Consider the following 16,537-nt stretch of genomic DNA (forward strand, 5'->3'; position numbering starts at 1 on the left):
TCAATATCCCTGTATGCAGATGACACCCTATTATACATCCGAGAACCTGACACACACTTGGGTCCAGTGATGGAAGCAGAATACTCGGGATACAAAACTAATCGTTCCAAATCTGAAATCTTTCCCCTGACCCCTGCTACCAGATGCCCAAGCAACACACACGGTCTACAGTGGTCCCCAGACAAGATAAGATACCTGGGGGTTATCGTGTCGGGAGACAGAACATACCTATTTTTCAATAACCACGAATCCCTACCGACTACGATTTCCACTAGGCTCTGCTTCTGGGCTAAATCGGCCGGGTAGCCATACTAAAAATGGTCATCCTTCCTAAGCTACTGTATACATTTACTAACAGCCCGATTTGGCACGGTAGGCGGGTTTTCGACACTCTTAGATCCATGGCGGTGGAATTTATCTGGTGCGGGGGGGCGGCCAGGATGAAGTGGGAAAAAATGGTGGAACCATATAATAAAGGCGGCATAGCAGCTCCTGACTTCGAATTATATTATCTGGTTGCACAGGCCTATTTGTTAAACACTGGTATGACGAACACGACACCTCACCCCACATTTGTCACATTGTCTTGAAAAACACGCAGCACGCCCAACCGACATCTTTAAAGACAAACACAGGGATGAATGCCCATTTGACCCAGTTAGTACAACAGCACAGGTATGGTTCAAACTCTACCCAAGGCTTGGGGTGAAGACTCCTTACTACGCTGAGGCCCCGTATAACACCCACATACGATCCAGGTATACAAAACAAATGGGACCCAGACGAGGAATTTAAAATCAAGGACATATTCCCCAATGGTAGATTCATAACGTTGGAGGAATTCAAAACAGGGATGGGAAGGGACCAATTGATGATATTGCAATTGGCCAATGTTCCCAGATGAACCCCCACCACACCCATGCCTGCTGACCCTGGCAACCCGAGCTGGAACCAGCATTTTGGGGATATATGCGGCCGTGCAGGCTAATACTCCAACGGTAAATGTAATAAAGGCCTCCTGGGAAGCAGACCTAGTTGAAAATATAATTGACAGAACCTGGGAGAGATCCTGTGAATTGACCAAGAGGGTATCCATGAACGCGGGCCTCCGGCTGATGCAGTTTAAGATGCTAAATAAGCTGCACTATACCCCCCAAAAAGTGGCGAAGTTTACAAATAATAGTCCTGCTAAGTGTCCGAAATGTGGGGTGGATCGGGCTGACTCGATACACATGTCCTGGAGCTGTCCTCATGTGCGCGCGTTTTGGGGCGAGGTAGCAAATATCCTAGAGGAGGTGACTCAGATACCGGCGGACCTCACACCACAAAAATATCTGTTTGGGGACATTGGTAAACAATCGGAGGTAACAACGAGGCTTTTTAACATCACATGCGCAGTGGCAAAAAAGTGCATTCTGCAAAAATGGAAGAGTGCACAGGCACCAAGAGTGAGACACTTTAAGGAATTGATGTATGTCAATGAATGTGAAGAACACTATATAATGTCACTCCCGAACTCAAGTAAACCAAAGAACATCTGGGCCCGGTTTAGAATATATCTATGCGAAGCAGACTCGGCCAGTAACAGCCCGGTAGGGCTCAGCGATCCATTAAATCAGTAATACTGTTCATGCTGTAATATAACTGAACTGAAGGTTGATGTTCCGAATATATGCGATATGTGTTGCAATTTCATGTACCACAAGCATTAAATAAAGTTTAAAAAAAATAAATGATAAAAAAAAAAAGTCTTTCAACCAACCTCTTTTACAAGTATGTAACTTTTGAACATCGTTTCAAGACAGAACCACGCTCTTATCCTGTCCTTTCCTTATTCTATAGCATGGGTTCACTCAGAGGCAGTAGAGGGACCCTAGTGGTCTAGGTGCCGTAGGGTTCATTTACAGGAAAAGTCAGAGTTCCAGCGGACGACTGCTCAAACAAGTAAGTATTTCGCTTTAAAGTTAGTAAAGGGTCCAGGGACTTCAGAGAAGGCACCCTAGGAGGATTCCACAGTGGGAACTGAGTAGGTGGCCTCAAGCACAGAAAACACCCCAAAGCTATACAGAAAACACAAAGGCTTAAGGTAGGTAAAAATCCCTGCCAACGTAGTACCTCAGTACTGATCAAGAGTTGCAGCAGGAGAGACTTAAGGATCTGCAGCCAAAAAACCAGTCAATGGATTCTTTTGTCCAGAAGACTGAAGACAGGACTTTGGAAAGCCTTTTGCAGCAGGGATAACTGGAGAAGGCTCCAGGCAAGAGTTTCCTTGCGGCGGGATGCAGCTCTGTAGGTTTGGCGCCCTTTTCTGGAGCACAGAGGAAGACAGAATATCGCTGGTCGGATTCTCGCTGTTTGCAAGGTCCAGCACTCTGATGAGGGGACTTCGGACTTATGCTCTGGAGGTCAAGCAGGGTGCCCACAAAGTTTCAGCAAGATTCGAAGACCGTGAACCGCACAATGGCTCGAGGTCCCAGAGTATTTGGGGTATTGCAGCCCAGCAAGGCCGCAGCATGACACAGGATGGCTCATAGTGCAGGTCTTCCTGCGTCTAATGGGCCTCACCAGTCTCTGGGTCCTGCGTCTAATAGGCCTCACCAGGCTCTGGGTCAGGGTCATCCATTTTGGGAATCCCAGGTTGATTGGGTAACAGTAGGCTCTGGTTAAACAGCAGGCTCTCAGGTCGCTAGAATTTGTCTCAGCCGCGTTTTCATCCTCTTCAGTTTCAGCTCCAGTGGTCGACTAAGTATTCAGCTTCCGGGATCAGAGTTTTATGTAGGAACCCAGCCAATCAAACAGCCATGGAATATTCAAACTTGGAGGGTTGGCAATTCTTTGAGGACAGCCAGCCGCCCCCAGAAGGGTTGCAGAGTTTTGGACTCCTACCTCGCTTCCTGCCTTCAGACACCAGGATTCCCGGCAAAGATAAAGTTAACACAAAGGATTTTCCCGCCCTTCAGGACAGGAGAAGGACCAAGAACAAGATTGGCCGCTGTTTAGGGGTCTTGGCTTGGAAGGGGCGACGTCTCAGAGCGGGAAAGAGTCACTGGAGGTCCAGCAGGATGCCCACGACAGAGCAATAGAAAGAGGGGTTTACAATTTGTGTGCTTGCCACAGCTTGGGAGCGAAAACCAACCATCTTTCAGGCACTTTAGATTGGCTATTCTGTGTGTGCACATCACTATACAAAAATCTCAGGAATGCTTTTAGTGTTATCGTAATGAGCTAATATCATATTAATTAGCTCATTATTATTATAGAAAGATACAAACACCTGCTCTATGTAGGTCCTCTACCTGGAGATAGGCATATTCCATATAGAGAAAAGGGCTGGAAGAGGGAAAACGGACATTAAAACGCACAGTACTTCAGATGTCAACAAACAATCACTGCAACCATAAAACCATAAACCTCCAGTAAAATGTAAATGTGCATGTCACAGTCAGTGTAGGGTCTAGAGCAGGGGTCTCCAACCTTTACGTTAGCTAGAGCTACTTGTAGTGGAGGCCAACAGTGGAGAGCTACTAGCGGGCGATATCAGGGTGGGGATATTTATAAACCTCAGAATTTTTACCAATTTTATTTTGGCTCCATTATTTACCCTCTTTAAACAGATGGAACAAATCATCCCTTCACAAATATATTAAGAACTTCAAAAACCTCTATGTTGAATTATTATTTATTAGTAGCTGTCTCAAAAAGACAGATATTTGTTGGACTTCCACACAAATATCCTGTAATGTTTGTGCCCCTTCCTTTGCGTTTTATGCAGGCTTTCTACATGCTAGGCACACTATTGTTTTCCAAATGTGCATTTCACACTTCCATAAAAAAAAGCAATTTCCAAATTGAAAAATGCTGCTTGCGTTCACGAGTTTTCTTTGAAATATTTTTTTTGTCAGACACCACACATACTCCGTTATTTGCTGGTATGATAGCTCAGCGGGTTGAGCGCTCGCTGCTGCGATCTGAGCGTGATCTGCAGGTCGCAGGTTAAAGTCCCGGCAAGGCCAACTCATCCTTTCATCCTTCTGAGGTCGATAAATGAGTACCAATTTCAGTTGGGTGATATTGCATGTAAATATGTGCTCTGTAAAGCGCTTTGGATTAAGGCGCTATATAAATAACACACCATTATTATTTGTGTGCCCCTCTGTTTTAGCACAAGTTATATTTATAAAGATTTTAAATGCTTGTCAAACTGGTTGATCACAAATAAATGCTTCTGTTATGCTGACAGCAGTTTTTAGAAAATTAAACTGTGGGTTCATGGGTGCCAACTTTTGATTTTCACTACAGGGGCAGAAATATCCCCACCTCAGCCCTGAATATAAGCAAGCAACCAGCCCAACCCATACCCTGGCCAAACACATTGTATAGCACTTTATTTTATAAGGCATTGCAAAAAGTCATACGATTAACAACCTGTAGTTTTGAATATATAACATCTCAGCATCGGTCTGTCAACCTGCTGAGCTACCCTGGTAGGCTTCTACTGTACAGCGTGTCTATGGATCGCTTAATGTACTAAGAGTGGGTGTACCTGTGTCATGGAAGTGATTTAAAGTGGAAATGTACAATATGGAATTTGGAAAGAAGCCACATAAAAGAAATTGCACCATTTTTTAAATATTATTTTGAACATTTCCCAGGCGAGTGGCAGTGCTACTGTGATATTTACATTGCGTGGTCACAATGATACTGATCCTGCCCCAGCCCCTCCAACATCTCTGGCAAACAAGAGCAGCTTGCTTAAGCAAGACTGTCGTGGGGGAGCACAAGGCCAACTGTGGTACTACAGGCGGACTGCAGAAGCATAACGTGATACTGACACTTGTCAGTGGATTTCCAAGCAGCTCCATGTGGCACAGCAGCCAAGCTCCCCGCCCGCAATTGGGAGGACCAGGGTTCTGATCCGGAACACGGAAATAGCTGCAAAACGCATCATTAAATAATATAACTTAGGATAATTGTTTATTTTTCGGTAACTTCAGGCGGGCGACTGAGATCGACTGTTTGGCGACCTCTGGTCTAGAGGGTAGGAAACATTTCTAACAGACAGTGGTCACCAAAAGGTAAAGAAAGATGAGATTTACAAAATAAAACACACCACAAACATTGCACGGAAGCTCACATTTTTGTATATTGCCTATAACTGGTTATAGGTCAAAGGTTTGAATCAAAAGGTTCAAATTACAATAGGTTCGAATCAAAAGGACCGAAAACAAAAAAGGTTCGAATTTTTTTTTTTTACTTTATTTTTTTGGGGGGTCCCCCGTCATCCCCCCCAACCCCTGTTTTTGTGGTAAAAACCACTTTTTACCTACACGGAAACCCAAAAATATAAATTATATATATATATAAATATAAAATTTGAACCTTTTGTAAATCGATCCTTTAAATGGACACCCATATAACTCACTAGAACCAGGATAGACGTAGGACAAACGTTCAGGGAATGTATATAGCACCAAAGGCGATAAGCGTTTTCCCATAAGAATCAAGAGGACAAAGTCAAATTGGGAAATCTGCGTGTATGGGGAAGAGGCAGGCATGGCCCATTGCTACCACAAAGGTGCATATTTGGAGGCAAACAAACCCAGGAAACGATAGAGACCCTTAGGAAGAACACCAGAAGCAGATTCTAGAACCAGCAGCACCATGAACAGGATTCAGGCCCTGTTAGGTCAGAAATCCTATTTTGGGGATTCTATGGTGTTAGAGGGAATTCTCAAACATGTGCCAATTCACTTTAACTTAGAGACCACCCAGCAACTTTGCTGGATTTTGAGGACTTGATTTTTTTACCTGGAGAGTGTGAGCCTTTTTCCCACCCATATATTTTGAATGTGTTTTACTCTTGTGTTTGCTTTGGTTATGGAGTTTTAGACAACTCCATAGGCATAATCTTTTCATATTTATCACTCAGCACCCTCAGTGCAGTGGCACAAGGAGACCTTTTTAGGTGTGTCCAAGGTTTAAATACCTTCTCTGGGATAAACTACTGTTATCAATGTCCCAATGCTGGATGCTGTGCTGCCTTCATGTTTTGTCCACCACACTGTTTTCCAGTTGTGACTTGAAGGGCGACACTGGGGAAGAGCCTCAGTTCCTTTTCTGGGTCACTTGGATCATCACTGGCTCAGGGTGTTAGTCCATGGGAACCACAGCAGTTTACTTCTGGAGCTATTTTCGACAACACTGCAAAGTAGTACCTACATTTGCACTTTGGGCTGGTCAGAGTCCTTGTGGAGGAGAGCCTTTGCAGAGCTTTCATAGAAAGTCCTCATGCTCTGCTGCATCTTCCTGTGGGGGTCTTGGTCTCGGACCTGGTGAACACTTCTTTGGGGTCTTTTCAGAATCTAAACATGTGGGGTTAAACCAACTAGCCGCAACTATGGATAGCAGATTGACTCTCCTCCCATTATTAGTTGGTATGGAACTTTAGAAACTCCTTTGGAACTCTGCAAAACTGACTCTGGGGTGCTTACAGCCCCTGGACATTTTTCCTGGATCCCTTAGGGGTTCAATAGGCTCTGGACCTTGCATTATAATTCGACATTGTTTACTACCATCCAAGGCTTTATTTGATCATTATGTTCGCATTTGTATTAATTTTAATAGTATGCCTAGGGGACCCAACTAAAGTGGAGTATTGATAGCATATTTTCTCTAATATACCAAAGGCTTTGTAGAATACCAGCTTCTCTTCAGTAGACAAGTGGTGCTTACCGCTGGATTCAAAACCACTAAATACACTGAGGCAGGCACTTTGATTTCTAAACAATAAAATGGTTGCGAGGATGGTTGAGAGGATGCAATGAACCTAAAGAACAATATATCACCTGGATCCACTGCAGCTGTTTCACCTCTCCTTTGTTTGCTTTGGCTTCAAACCCTTTGCCACCATATTTCTGATCTTCACTTATACATTTTAGATGGTTCTTATAATCATTCCCCCTTGGGAAAAGAAAGAAAAATGCAGATATTACAGAACCATTTAAACAGAAAAGAAAGAGGACAAAGTGTGTATACCAGCAAGATGGACTGTCTCAAGCCCGTTCTGCACTACCCCCGTTCAGATTGAGTAATTAGCAGCATTGTAGAACAATGAGCTTTCACACACACACACACACACACATATATATATATATATATTTTTTCTTTTTCAATGTTTCACTTATCCAGTAGGGCTAGCTAATTAGTTCACCTACTCGCCCCCCCTCCAAAAAAAAAAAAACAAAAAAAAAAAACAAAACAAAAAAAAAGAAATGTATAAGCACCATTGTAAGGTAAAAAGAAACACAAATGTAAAAACATTAAACAATCGTTTGCTTTAAATTTGATACCCAGTAACACATGTATTGGCAAATGCATGTTACATTTAGCATGGAGAGAAGGTACGAGGAATGACAGCATGGGAGGCAATTCAGGGCAGCAAAAACAGGGGGTGAGGGGAAAATCGGAGAGGGGTGGGCGGGAGATAAATAAATGGCAACACGAGGTAGAAAAAAATAATCCAATGGATGAGCTAGGCCAGCAACAGTAGCATTGTACAACATTTGAAGCAGGAGGGAGAATGTTTTTGTTGCCGTTTTGTCTTCGGCGGGAATACTTTGGATTCCCAGACCCGGTTCCAGAGTGTGAAAAGGCAGGACGAGAATGAGGGGTCCAAACCCCTGCAGCCCTTTGTCTTGCACCTTGCCTGAAGGGAAACTCCCAGTGGGGGTGGGGGCAGGGAGAGAAAGGGGGGGGGGAGAATTGGCTGTCCCGATTGGACAGCCATACTGCAATCTTGCTGTAAAATGCAGGGAGAGATGCACATCTCTGCAGGCCACAGGTTTGAATCCCGGCAAGGCTAACTCAGCCTTTCATCTTTCAGAGGTCGATAAATGAGTGCCAACTTGGGTGGTAATTGTATGTAAATATGTTATGTGCAAAAAGCGCCATATAAATAGCAAATCGTGGACTCTGCCACATTTTGACAATGAGATTAGGTATAGAATTTAGCATCGAGCCCTTACCTCCGTGCACTTTATCATAACATTGGCATACCATTAGGTAGTACTAGTTCTAGGAAATGAGGCCTTTCATCAAAGGACAAGCCTGCCATCTAATCTCAAAACACACAATAAAATTCATGTTTGGTTTACTGTGCAATTGGTCAGGTTTTTGTGTCTTAAATATTAAAATATATACGGAAGAAATCTAATTGCCAGACCTCAGAGAAATTATGAAAGGCGTATTGAGTGACTTATCGCTCTGTAAATTAACATCCCCTTCTGCAACATGTTTGGGACGTGAACCAGTTGTACAGTGGCTGATATTGGTATATTAATAGTTTGTTTTTCTAAGGCCAAATTCCTTTCAATTATGGTTTAGTGAATTTATGCAAAGCTTTTCTGATTCGAGTTAGCCTACGTATTTGGACTATTCGCCATCAATGTTATATTAGTTCCATCTTTGAGGATCTTGCACTGCTGAGGCAATTAACTGTTCGTATTCCACGTGGGTGGTTCTCCCACTGCTGTATCGGTGAGGCACATGCTGGACATGTTCTTTGTGACAGTACTGTTGAGGCCTTTGATGTTCCAGTTATATTTGAGCCTAACTTGCACTGCTGTTGTGCAGCCCTTAATTTACTTCCTTCATTGTCGGGGTGCTTGCCCCGCTACACCCAATGCAGTTCCTTCTCAATCCAAGTGTAATTTATACTGTTGTGACCCACAATTTATCTGTTCCAAGGGTGGCGATCTTACATTGTTTAGACTCACAACGCCCCTATCCTATGTGAGGAAAGCATGATCTGCTGAGATCCATGGTATACCTTTTCTATATTAGGATTGAAGTGTGCACTGCTCAAGGCAATGTTGCACCTGTAATGCGAGTTGAGCCGGAGTAATGGTTTCATGGGTGCTGTCACAAATTGAGGATAGACCTGAGAAAATCGCTCACTCCCACGGCTCTGGATACTTCAAATTGATGTAACATCTGTGCTGGCTGCTCGAGTCCAGTTCCATATGCAGAAGGCAGGTGAACGATCAAGCGAAGCAACAACTCTAGTGCCAATGTGTAAATCTACACGGAGGACAATAGGGGGGTGGGGGGCAGATTATATACTAGCACAAAGCACTGATCGGCCCAGTGTTCATACAGTCTACAGAGCCAACTTTTTTTTGTGGATTATTGTGGACATGCATCAGAAGGGTATCCAGTTCATTCCCCCCTTTGAATTCTGGGATGTGTAGTTACCCCATCTTTCAGATTGGTAGGAAAACTACAAAATCGGCTGATCTTTGACCCGACTCTACTGATCACAGAGAAAGAGCGGTCACAGCATCAAAGCTGCATTTACTAATGTGGCCTCACTTTCCCTATGCTCTTGTCTGCCAAACGCCACATCCCACAGTGCAAGATCCAGAATGTGCAGCACTCGCTTACTGCAGCCTTTCCAAATCAGATTGAAAATCTCACTTAATAGCTGTAGGCCCTAAAACATTATACTGGTATAAACAACGTGACGGTTATTATAGTTCAATTAAGCTATTCACTAACGGTATATCGTTACACCCCTAAAGAAGACCACCATAATACAGACGCTTTGGGGGTTGCCAAGCAACTTATATTTCAATATGTAGCCTAACCCATAAACTCACATTAAGACTGGACGACGTTGATACAGTGTATAGTAGAAAAAAGTAAACATGTTGAGTACTTACCAAAAGTCCTTGCCACAGTCAATACAAGAAAGACATTTGCTACTTCTACAAACATGCAAGTGCTTTTCCACTTGTACTTTCTTCAACGATTCCCCACAGGCATTGCACGTGAAAAACACCATTCTGGACAACCGCAAATAGCTGTTTATCCTGAAGTATTAAAACTCCTTAACATCAGCCCTGCAGGGACGACAAAGTAATATTTATGTGATCTCCTTTTTTGCAAATCATTGCATATTACTGATTAGCACATGAACAATATTAGTACTATAACAGTAGCAACTATAAAAACCTTAACAGTGAACTATGCTCATGGAAAGTTGTGGATGTTTAAAAAAAAAACAAAAAAACAAAAAAACAAAAAGGTGTGCGTTTATTGTAGGGTGAACATGTGTAGGCTAGTTTGCCCAAACAGCAGCAAGTTAAGCTGAAAGCAGTATTGCTTCCATGGAATACTCAAATGGGATCCATTTCCCAATGCTTGGAAACACATGCCATGCTTTACTGGCCCGCTGGAGCGCTGCATTTGCAGTGAATAAGTTAATAGCCTTGGGATAAAAAAAAGAAAGAAAAACGGGCTGATAGAGGACGTCAAGCACAGTGGTAGCCGTTTGGCACTTTATAAGAGGCACTCCCCGGTTGCTTTCTCAGGCGACCACTATCCAACAAGCAAAATTATTTTTGAGTTGACATGGATAGTTGTGTCCTTTAGTAATGGCGTTATAATGTGTACCTATAGTTAATTGTTTTGTTTAACATTGTCCGAGAACCTTAAAGCAGTTTTCAGCTTTAAAACATGCGTGTAAACTTAAATTATAGATTCTGGTTCTCAGCTCACATCCCTGATAACTGTCACAAAGCAACTTTATCTTTAATGTTAATAATTGGAAAGTGGGGGGGGGGGGATTTTCTGTGACTGCTGGCAATGGGAGGCAGAATCGAGCACACTGAGATTGTGTGCCTTTTGGATTAAAAGGTCTCCTTTACAATGCTGGGTGATGCAAGTGTGTCAGAGTTTTAAGTCTAAAAGCTAAATAATATGCTGGAATCCTAGATGGCAGGCATGAAGTGATTGTATAGGTCAGTATGATACTGCACAATAGCGGGTTTCAATGTATTGAAAAGATGTCCACCTTGCGAGTGTTTTAGCAAGGGCTGTGCAGCAGCTTTAGAAATAAGTCGGGTTATGGGGTCACCTGTAGCACAAAAGGAATACAAACAGGGCAGCATCCTTGGATCCCTCTCACAAAGCAGGGGATGAAGGTGCATGGAGACAAGAATGCACTTTACCTACAGGTGCTCTTTACAGAAACGCCAAGGATTTAACTGGCACCGAGACAAGGCCTGAACTCCCCAACAAAATGCTGCTCGATACCGAGGAGGCTCGTATTAATCCAAGCATCCATAGTGTTTCTACAGGAGACGCATCTCTTCCCAAAGGACGAAGGAAGGATAACACATAGGGCCTTCCTGCAACAATATTTTTGCTCCAGTGGTAAGAGGTGGCAATTATGATAGGGGCCAAAATAACATTCAGAAGCAGTTTCTCTATTGAAACCCAGAAGGTAAATATTTAGTCCTCAAAGGTACACTTGGGAATCAAACATACACTTGGTAGCAGTATATGGTCCAAATGAAAGGCAAGACCTCTTCTTGAAAGCGTTACTCCAGAGAATAGGTAGCTGTGTGAGGGGAAAGTGGTTATTGGAGGCGATTTTAACTGTGTGATGGATCCTATACTGGAAAAAACACCCCGTCACCCACGCCCACAGACAAAAGAAACCGACCGGCTATTCCGGGAGTTGTGGTGGTAATAGAAACCAGGAGATTTTTTATTGCGACAATAAAAAGGGACTACACTCACTATACTCGAGAATAGACATGATTTTAGTCTCAGCAACCATAATCAACCCCCCCCCCTAGGTTTTGAAAATAGACATAGGCGTCTACCTTAGAGACCAAGGAGTCTACCTTACAGAACATGCCCCGGTAACATTACAAATGGAAATAACCGAATGACAACCCAAAACCCAGAGACCCTGGAGACTGAACGAGATGATCCAGTGGTTCTCCCTCAAAGCCAATATGGAGAAAGTCATCCCCAACTACTTAAAAGAAAAGGTCTCTGGGGAAACAAATTGGCAGGTGGTCTGGGATGCAGGGAAGGTGGTGGTTCGTGGCAAATTTATATCCCAAGCTGCAGCATACTTCAGAGGGAGAGAGGCACTTCAGACAAAACTAGAGGGGCAACTCAAAATCGGGGAGAAACAACAATCGCAGAAAACATTACAAGTATTAAGATGGATTGGAACACAACATACGTTTTTAATAAGCATTCTTTAAAAGGGCAATTTATGTAGCAATCAAATATACACTTTAGAATACGTTTCAGGATCAGCACAAGCTAGTGGATAGATATGCCTCTTACACAATTCCTACAGTCTGGGGTGACTTCAATCTCAAGGAGAGTAATCGCATTTATAGATCACACTGGTTAAACTTTGCAGATTCTGAGGTTGCAGAAAGGAAAGGTTAAAGGAAGGAAAACGTTTTAAAAAACAGGTTATCAGTACATACCAATATATTAAAATCTTTCAATGAAGTCTAGACATGCCTTTCCCAGCAATAACTGTCTAAAACAAGTTACCACCTATGAGGGACAGAAATATCAAAGTCAATGGGTTAGCAGAGTCTGCAGGGAGCCAGGACAACCAAAGGCAATTGTGAACAGTCTATGGAGATGAGGCGCTTCTTAGATAAAAGGTCTTGCACAAAGTTAGAGAGTTTGTAGAAATCACTTGTAGGGTCACAAGCTGTAGAGCGGCTGGTATCTGCAGCCAGTGTGACACGGGAGAGAGACAGGCCTGTGGAAAGCAGAGCTGGAATCAACTCTGCAGGAAGTCAATGCAAGTCTCAAATGAGTAGAGCACAGCTAAAAAGACAATGAGGCAAGTACCCCAAGTCTAAACAGTAACTCTGGCTAGAAGAAGAGTTTTCCAGCTGGAGTTGGTCCTGTTGCAGCGATGCAGACCCAGTGTTCCTGAGCCTCAGTCGTGGGGAAAAGAGGGAGGACGTCTGGAGGGCTCTTGCAGAAGCAATTTGGAGGTTGTCGGCAGCCACGGGCTCTTTTCGGTTCAGCAGTACTTTGCGGTTTCAGCGCTCAGTAAACAGCACCACCACGGATATCGGATACCGATTGGGCTTGCTTCACTCCTTGGGTCCTGAATTCTGGTGAGGGGACTCGAGCTCTGGTCGTCCTGCTTCTGGAGGTCCTTAGGAGACTCCTGGAGCTTCTGTCCAGATTTCAGACATTGCACACGACTATGGATTTCTCGACCCCTGGCACTTGGTTCTTGCAGCAGCGAAGAAGTACAGCCAATCAGGGAAGACGGTCCAGTGGAGTCCTTCTCTGGGTTAGTTGATCCCACTAACCCAAGGGAAGAAGTCGTCCCTTCCAGAGCTTCTCTTGTCGATTAGCAAAAGGAGTTTCAGCACAGCAGCAGGACTTCAACTGGCAATTCAAAGGTCCAGGAGGATGCAGCAAGCTTCCTTCACCGTTTGTTGGGTCTTTCTCCCAGTGGTTGACACTGCCTCTAGTCCCAAAACCCTCGCCTTTTATGCAGGATTTTCCCATTCATGCACAGCCTATGCTGTCAATAACACAGCAGGGTGATTCAGGGTGCAGCCAATCAGGACTGGTTCCATTCAGTCCTTCCTTAAGACAAAGGACAGGGGAGTTTCGGGAACCTCCCTCACATCCCATCTTTCCAGACACACCAGGAGCTTCAGGGATGAAGCCTGTCAAAGGCAAAACAAACAAAGGGCTCAAACCTGGCTCAACGCACAGAGTAAAACTCATGAAAGACCAAAAAAAAAAAAATGGCAAAGGCCGGGCCCTTTTGACAAAATCGTCACCCATGGGCGCCGTACTGCAGGTAAGAATTCAGCCTGCGGTAAAAAAGCACAATGGTAGGAAAATAAAAACACTGCCACAAGACATTTAAAGTAGGGAGGGGAACATACATTTTTTACATGATAATGTAGGAAAAGGTGCCACTATGTAACCCCCCCCCCCAGGCACTCCACACAGATACGATGGGGTGTGCTGGATCTAGAAAGAGAAAAAGGTAAGAAAGTCAATTTGAATGTACTATTCTTAGGAACAGTAGTTCACACAAGGTAAGGTATTTAAACCGTATAAGAAATCTAGGACACTGCACTGAGGGTGCTATGTGTCACAATACAAAATGTAGATGCCTATGGAGTTTGCTAGACTCCAAATACAGAGGAAACACAGAGAGTGAGAAAAAAGTCTCCAAAATTGTAACCTGGTATTCTGGCTATTGAAAAGACTACTCGGAGACTGTAAGTAGGGTATTCTGTTTCAAGTAAAACCAGTGAGTTTTATTAACTTTAAACGTTAACTTTTCTTTCTCTATAAGTAAAAGGATACGTCTTGAAATTTCACTCGGCTGTCTTGAGGAGAAGGTAACTTCAGGTAAGTCTCTCAGGTATAGTTGAATACTACAGTTCTTTTCTCATAGTCCAACTTATCTCTAGACTTCTTATACTCGGTCTCCTCCGAACTGCCCCTCCCCTATCATCTTCTTTCTACTGTCTTTGGGTTCTCAGCTGGTCTTCCCTCTGCATTTCTTTATATCTTTGACTCTAGTTCTTTTGGCTCCTTTCTATCTTGACTCACTTCTCCTCCTTGTGATGTTTAATTTGTCTTTCCCTTCATCTTCTCAGGCTTATATTTATCTGGCCCACCTCTTTAATGTATATCCTTTCCTTCCCTTGCTTAGGGGATTTGCACGCCCCCTATTCAAATGTCACTGTTCTGGGGAAGTTGAACAGGCCCCTTGCTAATATTGCTCTGCTCCGCCGGTTATTATAGCACATTCCATAGACTTGCGCAACATTTGTTTGATGGTCTGATTATATCTCTAGACGAGGCCATCAGTTTGGGGATGGTACACGGCCGTTTTTAGATGTTGTATCTTTAATATCCCACAAACTTGTTCCATGACTGCCGACATAAAATTGGTCCCCCGGTCAGTGATGATTTCTTTTGGAATACCTACTCGACTGAAAAAAGGTATCAACACATCGCAAATGTTAGCAGCGCTGGTTGCTCTGAGGGGGGGGAAAGCCTCGGGATACGTAGTAGCATAGTCTACCACCATTAGGATGTATCTATGACCTCTGGAAGATGGATCTAAAGGGCCAATAACATCCAATCCTATTCTACTAAACGGCTCCAACACGATGGGCATGGGTTGAAGTGGCGCCTTTTTCACATTAGCCCGATTTTTCTTCTGACATTCAGGGCAACTCTGGCAAAATCGAGCTACTACGGCATATATCCCGGGCCAGTAAAATCTCCCTAAAATTTTCTGTATGGTCTTCTCCGTTCCTAAATGACCTTCGCCCAATTGCAGATGTGCCACTTCCATGACTGTTTGGTAGTATTTTCTGGGGATCAATAATTGTTTAGTGACAGTTCCATTCTCATCCTCGTTGTACCGATAGTAGAAACCCTTTTCTTTGAAGAAAAAAGGTCCTTTTCCTGATACTTCATCTCAGATTCTTGCTCTTGCATTGGATAATAACGGATCTAGTTCCTGAGCCATGCGAAAACTGTCACCACCCTCATCCAGTTTCCAGTCAACCAGGATTGGACAGACATTCTTTTCCTCCCAGTCTTTCTTTAACCTTCTTCTTGTGGATTTAGTTTTCTTTTCTTTAGCTGTGAATACAGGAATTTCATGTTGAGCAAAAGGAGCCTCTTGTAGCCAACTCTTCTCAATTTTTTTTAATATTCTGGCAAAGCTCGGCACATCTGACCCAATCAGGAGCGGCTCTGGCAATACCGGCATTACAGCGGCCCTGACTTCCATTTGTTCCCCCGCTACCTTTAAATGTATTTCTTTGGTAGGGTAAGATTTAACATCCCCGTGAACACAACGGATAGGGATTCTTTGGTTTGTGAACTTCACATCTCCTACTAACTCAGTACTTACTACAGTCTGCAGACTACCGGTGTCCAGCATAGCTCTCGTTGGTTTCCCATCGACCTCTGCCTCACAAGTGTAGGTATAGGGTGACTTGGTCCCTACTGCTGTTTCAGATGATTCTCCTTCCTTGGGAACCTCCAGGTTCCCCAGGTCCATCGGCTCTGACTTGGTTCTTTTCGGGCACATCCTGGCCAAATGCCCCCATTTCCGCATTCAAAGCATTGTATTCCTTTCGGAATCACACTTGGTGTTCGCAATCCTGTGGGACCTTCACTGCCTTGTCTTACTCTATTAGGTTCCCAATCTGTTTTCCTGAGCATGGAATTAGGCCATCTTGCAGCTCCTGTGTTCTTAGTAGAGGGGCCATTGAAGTTGGTGCTTGGTTTATTAGTTGGCAAGTAAACCATTGAACGCCCCTGACCGGCCTTCTGATAACATCGCCTCCGCTTAACGGCCTCGACCAGACTGGGCCGATGTTGACGGACCCAGCGTTGCATAGGGATAGGTAGGGCCTCAACGAATTGTTCCATTACAATCTTCTCATTCATTTCCTGAATGGTGGTATTCGTAGTTTGTAACCACTTCTCTCCCAACTCTTTCACCCTATAAAATAGTTGGCGGGGTGTCTCATCCGGTAGTAACTTGATCTCACGGAATTTTAGCCTATATGCCTCCTCATCGTGGCCTAAACGCTCCAAGACCACTCTCTTCATGTCCATATAGGTCGTCTCCCCCGTTGGATTCGCCGCCTGATACGCACTCTGCATCTCGCCTGTCATGAGTGGTGCAATATAATGGCAC

General features: G+C 43.8%; 1 protein-coding gene across 1 annotated transcript in view; it reads right to left on the bottom strand.

Moving 5' to 3' along the window:
- The window catches only part of LYAR (Ly1 antibody reactive), a 110,991-nt gene that overhangs the window by 74,814 nt on the left and 19,640 nt on the right, over positions 1-16,537 (bottom strand). The window contains exons 2-3 of the mRNA XM_069631966.1: positions 9,720-9,899; positions 6,846-6,960 (exon numbers count right to left, since the gene is read on the bottom strand). Of these exons, the coding sequence (XP_069488067.1) occupies positions 6,846-6,960; positions 9,720-9,841 (237 nt within the window). The 5' untranslated portion in view covers positions 9,842-9,899. The remainder of the gene's footprint in view (positions 1-6,845; positions 6,961-9,719; positions 9,900-16,537) is intronic.

The sequence above is a fragment of the Ambystoma mexicanum genome, chromosome 6q (genome assembly GCF_040938575.1).
Source record: "Ambystoma mexicanum isolate Mex_15411 chromosome 6q, UKY_AmexF1_1, whole genome shotgun sequence".
In the NCBI taxonomy this organism is placed as follows: Eukaryota; Metazoa; Chordata; class Amphibia; order Caudata; family Ambystomatidae; genus Ambystoma; species Ambystoma mexicanum.